General features: G+C 41.4%; 1 protein-coding gene across 1 annotated transcript; it reads right to left on the bottom strand.

Annotated features, from left to right (window-relative positions):
* Positions 1 to 1,813: 1,813 nt before the first annotated feature.
* Positions 1,814 to 7,863, bottom strand: LOC143849608 (flavonoid 3'-monooxygenase-like). The gene is made up of 3 exons (XM_077358690.1): positions 7,362 to 7,863; positions 6,153 to 6,584; positions 1,814 to 2,620 (listed from the first exon to the last, which is right to left on the bottom strand). The coding sequence occupies exons 1-3, from the start codon at positions 7,821 to 7,823 to the stop codon at positions 1,982 to 1,984; spliced, it is 1,533 nt and encodes a 510-aa protein (XP_077214805.1). The 5' UTR covers positions 7,824 to 7,863; the 3' UTR covers positions 1,814 to 1,981.
* Between the last annotated feature and the right edge of the window lie 232 nt (positions 7,864 to 8,095).

Genomic DNA, 8,095 nt, shown 5'->3' with positions numbered 1-8,095 from the left:
AACCCCAATCCTAGAGACTTGAAAACCCCCTTCCAAAACTCCAGTACCCTAGGCCAATTTTTAGAGACTTGATCACCCTATTCGGAAATTGGTAACCCCATTTTTTATACTAGATAACCCCAATCCTAGGACTTGAAACCCCCTTCCAAAACTCCAGTACCCTAGGCCAATTTTTAGAGACTTGATCACCCTATTCGGAAATTGGTAACCCCATTTTTTATACTAGATAACCCCAATCCTAGGACTTGAAACCCCCTTCCAAAACTCCAGTACTCTCGGCCAATTTTCAAGCACTTGATAAGCCCATTCGAAAATTGGTAACCCTACTTTTGAGAGTTACTAACCCCCTTCTAGGGAGTTGATAAAGCCCTTCTGCTACAAAATCCCTTGCCTGTAGCAACTCTTCTAATGGTATTACAATTCTGCTCATGATAGAAATAACAAAAGAAATGGATGTTGTTTTCATTAAATGTGCTTCATGTATTACATCTCAATTTGTGTATTACAAAAAAAATAAAATTAAGTAAATCAAAAAATGTGTAGCCATCCATTCATGTATTACATCAACCTTTTCTTATACACAACCACTTGTCTTCCAAAAAAGTGAGTGAAGCCATCCATGCATTATCTTCAGAACACACCATAAAATACAAACCGCTTAAACCCTAAACAAGATAAATCAGAAACAAATGAATGAAAAAAGAAAAACAAAACCTAGATACAGAGAGATAGATGGTAAGAACTCAACATTCAAGTTTTCAAGATTTGCCAGCAACAATGGTGGCTGAACAAGGAGGAAGATGACTAGTAGGGTAAAAAATAAAAAAAGGTGATAATGGAAAAGTAAAAGAAGTGGGAAGAAGAAAAAACAAGGTCAAAAAGTCTTGTAAATGCCAAAAGGGCATTTTCGTCCAGCTTTTACTGACTAGACCTCTTTTGTCCCTCGTTGATAATTTTTGATAATTTCGCCTAATGTTTGTCCCCCATTGGTAATTGACCCATCTCAAAACAAGGGAGTGAAGATATCAACTTCCATATTCTATTGTGGCGGATGGTCTGTTTCATCTGACAGCAGCCACAGAGGCTCACTTTCAGCAGATTTTATCCTCATACACGATGTGGCTGCTGTAAGATGCAACAGACCATCTGCAAATTGCCTTTTGTGATGGACGCTAGCAAATCCTATCAAAATATATTAGTACTGTATGGAAAAATATTGCATAATGACTCTTTTTTTTCGAAAGGTACAGTATTCGTATTATGGTTCCTATTATTTCAAGCTTTTTTGTTGTTAAGATATTGCATTTACATTTTATAGATATTTTGTTTGTTAATTGATGGGTCTTCAAAAACTTCCTTGTTATTGCTATGTTTTCTCTTACTTTCGTTTACTTGGGAGGTGAATACAAGGGGGAAAGTTTGGTCAATGAATAAAAGTAAGATCTTCATTTATATTGCAATGAAACTCCCATCTGAGCTAACGATATTCTTTTCAGTGTTTTGATAGTCAGCATGTTGTCTGCTCAAATGCTGATTGAGGGTTTTTCTAGGGACCATCGCAGAAGGCATTCGAGGGGCCGGTTGTTGCATGAGAGAGCAGCCACATAGGCTTACTTTTCAACAGATTTTGTCTTATTCATTTTATTCATATATGAGATGTGTATTTTGAGCGCCTTTTTCTATGTTTGAATAAGTCTGGTTCTTGTGTATGTGGGTAAAAATTTAACTTCAAAATCATTTGAACATAAGATAGGGGGAGTACGCATGTAATGCAGGGGGAGTGAAAATATCATTTCCCCATAACATGCAAATAAAGTACCCAAAGAGGCTCTTATTTGATAAAACCACTCCTACATGTGGAAAAAGTTTAAAACCAATATAGGCTAATGTACTTGTAGCAAACTGAAGCTAGTACAACAATAGAACTGGCAACATTGTAGTAAATATCACAAACCCCATTATCAAGCATGCCCTAGCTAGTCTAAGTGTAGACACGCGGGTCTAGCCTAGGCAAAGGGCACACCATTAAAGGCACCGCCCTTTGCAAGGTGAGACCATAGGCTTCTTCCATATCCAATTTTTCTGGTATTTGGCCATTAGGTAGAGTCCAATTGAAAGTGTGGACCAAAGTCGCTGTCATAAATTGGACCATACGTAGGCCCAGGCTCATCCCGGCACATATCCTTCGGCCAGCCCCGAAGGGTATGACTTCAAAATCGTTTCCTCGGATGTCTATATAGGCCTGCTTGCTCCCCGGAAGGAATCGGCTAGGTTGGAATTCGAGTGGCTTGGGCCACACGGCTGGGTCTCGAGCTATGGCCCACACATTGACAAGGAGGGTGGAGCCCTCCGGGATGAAATACCCGTTAATTTCGCAACTTTTGGAGGCAAATCGAGGGAGGGAAAGTGGGGTCGACGGGTGGAGCCGGAAAGTTTCCTTGACAATTGCTTGTAGGAATGGGAGGTTGGCCAGGTCGGACTCTGAGACGAGCCGGCCTTGGCCCACAACTGAGTCCAACTCTTGTTGGGCCTCCGATAAGAGATCCGGGTGGCGAATTAGCTCGGCCAGGGCCCACTCCACCGTGCTTGATGACGTGTCGGTGCCAGCTGTAAACAAGTCCTGTGAAGCACAGGTGTCATAATTTGGTTGGAAGAAGCAAATTATAACCTTTAAAAAAAAGAAGCAAGAAATAATTGATGGAAATTAACATGCGGATATGAATTTCTTATTTTCCTGATACAAAATAATTGCAAGGAAATGATATTTTCACACCGAGGGCAGTGATAAATCGACCCCCAAAATGATAAATTGACTCCCATGTGTCTATCTCTCTCCTCTTTCTCTCTCTAACCCAGAGGAGAGAGAAAGACACATGCGGAGTTGATTTATCATATTTGGGAGTCGATTTTTCACTCTCCTTTCACTAATTTTCTAGCATTTTCACTTCCTTTAGCTTGTCTTTTCATAAAGTATATAGCTACATTTTTTTTGTCTTATTATGAAAAAGAGGAAGTCTAAACTGAAGGGAGCCCTTGCAAAAAAGAGGTGAAAAGGCTCCCCCCATGTGCCCCCAATGGGGGGAGCCCTTTCACTAGACCTGGCAAACGGGTGGGTCGGGCCGGGTCAACCCGCGGGTGATGCGGGTGCGGGTCACATGGGTCGGGTGAGGAAATGACCCGCATTTTTGCGGGTCAGAATTTAGGTGACCCGCGGGTGGGCCGAGTCAACCCGGGTCACCCGCAAATTCAAACAGTTGTTTATTTTGGGAAATGTTATCACTGGATTTTGATGAGGGCGGTATGACCGGCACCGTGGGATGATCCAAACCGTCCATTAGATGGCCCACAGGCTAAATAGGTGTTGCCCCAAAAATCATTTCAATATGTTGATCCTAACCCTCCGTTCTATAGAGGGTTAGGATCAAGTGACCAACCCTCTAACATTCAAATCGGAGGGTTGGGATCAACCTATGGTGCTAGCCATAACCTATTCAGGCATCAAACCCTTAAAAAATAGATTAGCATGACAAAATCACCATCCTTGGCACTAGAAAAAAAAGCCATCTAACTAGATTAGCATAACAAAATCACCACCCTTAAAAAAGCGGGTGCCCACGGGTTGACCCGACCCGACCCGTGTTTTTGCGGGTTGGGTCACCCGCGGGTTAGTTTTGACGGGTCACTAAAACTCAGACCCGTGCCCGCAAATTTGCGGGTGGGTCGGGTCGACCCGCGGGCATGGGTCGCGTTTGCCAGGTCTACCTTTCACCTCTTTTTTGGGTGCGCATTAATCGGTCAAAACCGAATTAACCGACCGAACCGAAATTGGTCGGTCAATTCGGTTCGGGTCCGGATTGGAACGGTTCAGTTTCGGTTTTTAAAAATCAAAATTTCGGTTTTCGGTTTCGGTTTCGGTTCCCAAAGAAAACAAATCGGTTTAACCGAAAACCGAATTTTCTTAACTTGATATATCCACCCCCACTTTTCACTTGAGACAACCTCCACTTGATATACCCTAAGAGACAAGAGGTGAAGAGGAGGGTGTCCCAAGTAAAAAGCATGAGACTTAATTTTCAAAACCAAGTAAAAAATAGTTGATTTTTCGTTTTCAATTTTCACTTTTCAGTTTTCACATCTGCAGCAAAAGAAACCCAAAAGCTAGGGTTATTTCTCCTCTAAACTCAGCCGCCCTCTCCACCTCCGATACTCCAGCTCCGCAGCTTCCAGCCCTCCGCCTCATCTCCGGCTCCGCGGCCTCTCCAACTATTTGCAGAAAACCCACAACTCTGTTTTCCTCCTCTAAACCCTTGTTGTACTACAGACAACAAGAAAATCAAAAAAAAAAAAAAAACAACAACAAGAGAAACAGGGAGATCGAGAGATAAATAGTAGATTGAGAAAGAGGGAGATCAAGTAAAAGGAAAGGATAAGGGAGAGATGGAGGGATCAAGAGCTTGCCTTCCAATTTTCCACCATAATCAAGTAAGTACCAAAAAAAAAAAAAAACTTCATCTTCTTTGTAGTTTTTCTTGTTTTTCTTTTGAAACCCTTATTCTCATCCCAACTATTTCGAGAATTCTCACCGATTTTGTGCCTGCTTACGTTTCTAGGTAAGAAGGTTTTGAGACTAAAATAGGCATCAAAGGCCCATGATTTTGGTATTTCTACAAAGGGTTTGGTTTGTAGGTTTTTTTTTTTCCTTTAAATTCAGAGGCGTTTGAAACCGAAACCGAAAATGAGAGAATCTGATGATTTTCAGTGATTTCGGTTTTCGGTTTCGGTTCGGTTCCCCACCTATTCGGTTTCGGTTCCAATTTTGTGTAACCGAAATATATTCGGTTTCAGCTTTTCGGTTTTTTCGGTTCGGTTTTAACCGAATACGCACCCCTACAAGGGCTCCCTTCAGTCTAAAATTCCTCTTATGAAAATGACATTATTTTGTCTTATTATGAAAATGACATTATTTTCAAGCTATTTATATTTGCAATACTATATTTTTATAATTGCACTAACTCGACATGTCTTTTGCTATTTAACTAGCTGTCAATGGCTATCATAGTAACCTCTTTAACAATTCTTTAATCGACCCCCATATATCTTAAATTGACCCGTATGTGTCTTTCTTTCTCCTCTTTTTCTCTCAAACACATGGGAGAGAGAAAGATACATAGGGTTGAATTTAAGATATTTGGGGGTCGATTTATCACTGCCCTTCTTTAAGTAATAAAAGACAAGAAGTAATAGTGCAGGTATCAAAAAATGGTTGTGCTGATATCATTTACCTGTATTTATCATTGGTAAATGATATATTCCCCTCATTTTCTGAGCAGAGGGTGGGTGTAGTCTTTTTAAGAGCCTTTTAGTTTGTTGGCTCACGAGACTTTTTAAGAGCCTTTTAGTTTGTTGGCTCACGAGACTACCCACAACCTCAGAAAAATGAAAAGACGTAGCTTTTCATATCTGCCAGTGAAAGAAAACAAGTGAAATGACGCGCATGTGTCTGTACTCTTCTAAACAGCCCTCCTACTGCCATTAAAAGAAGATAAGTGAAATGACGCGCATGTGGCTGTACTCTCCTAAACAGCCTTCGGCACGAGTACCTACTTAGGGGTACATTCATCATTCTATAGGATGATCCAGAGCAATCATTTGTTGGGCCACAACGTAAATAGGTAATGTACAGTTTGGACCATCCTGTGGAATGGGCCGTACCATACTTTTTGAAAAGGGTGATGATAAATTTGCACCGCCTGCTTGTAGGATAATTCACACCCCTTTTAACGAGAATTGACATCTAATTAGGGTACGAATTTATCATCAGATAACTCAAACCCCAAGAAACACAATTAATACAGTGAAAATAACCAAATCCACGGTCATTTCCATTGTTGTAGACGGGATTCCGTTTTCAAAGTGTTTTACCATAATATCTCAATATAAGGAGGGAAGTGATATCTATATCTACGCTCAAGTGTTTTGATCAACACGTGCTCCACTTGTTTGTCGTGTGTAGTATTTAAAGGGTTTTAAGAGCTTTTTGAGAACCGTAATATCCCTTTAAATACTACACACGACAAACAAGTGGAGTGCATGTTTATCAAAATACTCGAGCGCTTAGGGAAATGATATAGGAGAGAGAGAGAGAGGAATACCAAAAGCAAGGCCTTAATTTCTGTATCAGTAAGCTTCCCTCCACCTTCTTCAGCATCCTCTTTCAAACCCATCAACAAACTCAACAAATCATTATGCTGGCCTGTGCCACCACCGGCCTTTCTATGCTCCTCCATAATTCCACCCAAGAAGTCATCAAACCTCCTGTGCAATCTCTTCATTTTCTTAGCCACTCCTTGCAAATCAAACCTCTCCAACACCGGGACAAAATCGCCCACGTTAAAAACTCCGGCCAAAACCATCAACTCCACCACCATCTCCTTAAACTCCTTTTGCCCCCCTCCGTCTTCCTCCCCAAAAACCCTCCTCCCAAGCATAACTCTTGCTAAAGCGTTCGTGGTACAAACGTTCAAGATCTCCCCTACTTTGACGGGCCCACCACTTCTGGCTAGCGCACGTGCCATCCCCCACACCTGTTGGAAGAAATTAGAATGGTGGATGAAGAAAGTGACTCTTCGTAACAAAGAAATAGAATAGACAGAGAGAGGAAAAAGTAGGCAAGGCAGGCCGAAGCTTTCTCTTAAGACCCTGCTTGGATTGCAAGAAAAAAAAAATTATAGCTGAAAAAGATTTGGGTATTTTTTTTTCATTCAACAATTTCGAGGAAAATGATATGATTATGGTTAATTTAGAGTGATATCATCATAAATTGGAGGTCCCTCTCAGTAAAAACTGAATAGGGTTGTTTAAGTTATCTTTTTTTTTTAATGTAAAATAAGTAGGTAATTTTAGATTTTTTTCTCTTTCCAAAATTTTCTTAAAATTTCTTGCAATCCAAACAAGGCCTTAAAGACTTTAATTTCCAATTTATGCAGGTGGCTACAAAGAAATAAGTCATGAGGATACAAGCAAGGTTTAAAATTTCGGTTTCGGTGACCGTTTCGACCCCACCAAAAACCGAAATTTGGTAATTTGGTTCCAAATTCCGGACCCAAATTTCGAAATAAAGGGCGAAAAATTGAATTTCGAAAATTTTCGGTTTCGGTTCCCACCGGTATCCGAAATTTTAAACCATGGATACAAGGCTTATACTAAACAAAAGGGCTGCACCCCAGGTTCAAAGCAATCAATATGCCCTTAAAAAAACAAGAATAGAAGAAGAATAAAAAACAAGAACAAAGTGCTTCTCTTTGAAAAATCTCATTTTTCTACTGTAGAAAATAAAATATTTTAAAAATATCCAACAATACCTCATCCTCCCTCACATGCCGAAAGTCGTCTAGTGCCTTGGCCGAAAAGAGGTGCACTGCGCATATCTTCCTTAACGTGCGCCACCTCGGTCCATACGGCGCGAACACGAGGTCTTGGTAGTTATAGGCTATGTGCTTCGCGCCCGAATTAGGGGGGCGGTTCGAGAAATTGGCATCATGGGTTTTGAGGAACAGAGATGCAACCGTTGATGAGGCGGCCACGACGACGTGGACCGATCCCATCCGTAGATGGAAGAGGGGCCCATATACACGTGCTAGGGCCGCGAGGGAGTGGTGAGGTTTGGTGCCCAGTTGGGGGAGGTTGCCTAGTATTGGCCAGCCCTTGGGGCCTGGAGGGAGAGGAAGGGGGTGTCGGTTAAGGAAGAGGGTGCGCACGTTAAGGATTAAGTAGAGGAGTGTGGCTATGAAGAGGGAAGAAAGGAGAAGCTCCAAGGTAGTCATGGCTGAGTCGTGACGAGACAAGGTTTTTTTTTCTCTAATCGTTTAAATAAGAGGAGTCTTTATTTTTTATGTATTCTACTGTGGATTACCTACCAGTCCTTTTTTTAAAGTGCGTTGTAGGAGTGGTTGGGGGCGAACGTGATGCATCTATATTTTTTAGTAATGGCACCTCTCACTTTACTGTTACTGTGATGGATTGGCCTATCAAGAGTCTTTGGTGAGAATGGGGGATGGAGCCCAAAAAAAAGCAATGGGGCCCACATTATTTGGGT

This window comes from Tasmannia lanceolata, unplaced genomic scaffold, assembly GCF_043159265.1.
Source record: "Tasmannia lanceolata isolate RefF3 unplaced genomic scaffold, GAP_Taslan_0.1 ptg000018l, whole genome shotgun sequence".
In the NCBI taxonomy this organism is placed as follows: domain Eukaryota; kingdom Viridiplantae; phylum Streptophyta; class Magnoliopsida; order Canellales; family Winteraceae; genus Tasmannia; species Tasmannia lanceolata.
The sequence above is the reverse complement of the archived record's forward strand: the minus strand, read 5'-3'. Positions and strand labels throughout refer to the sequence as shown.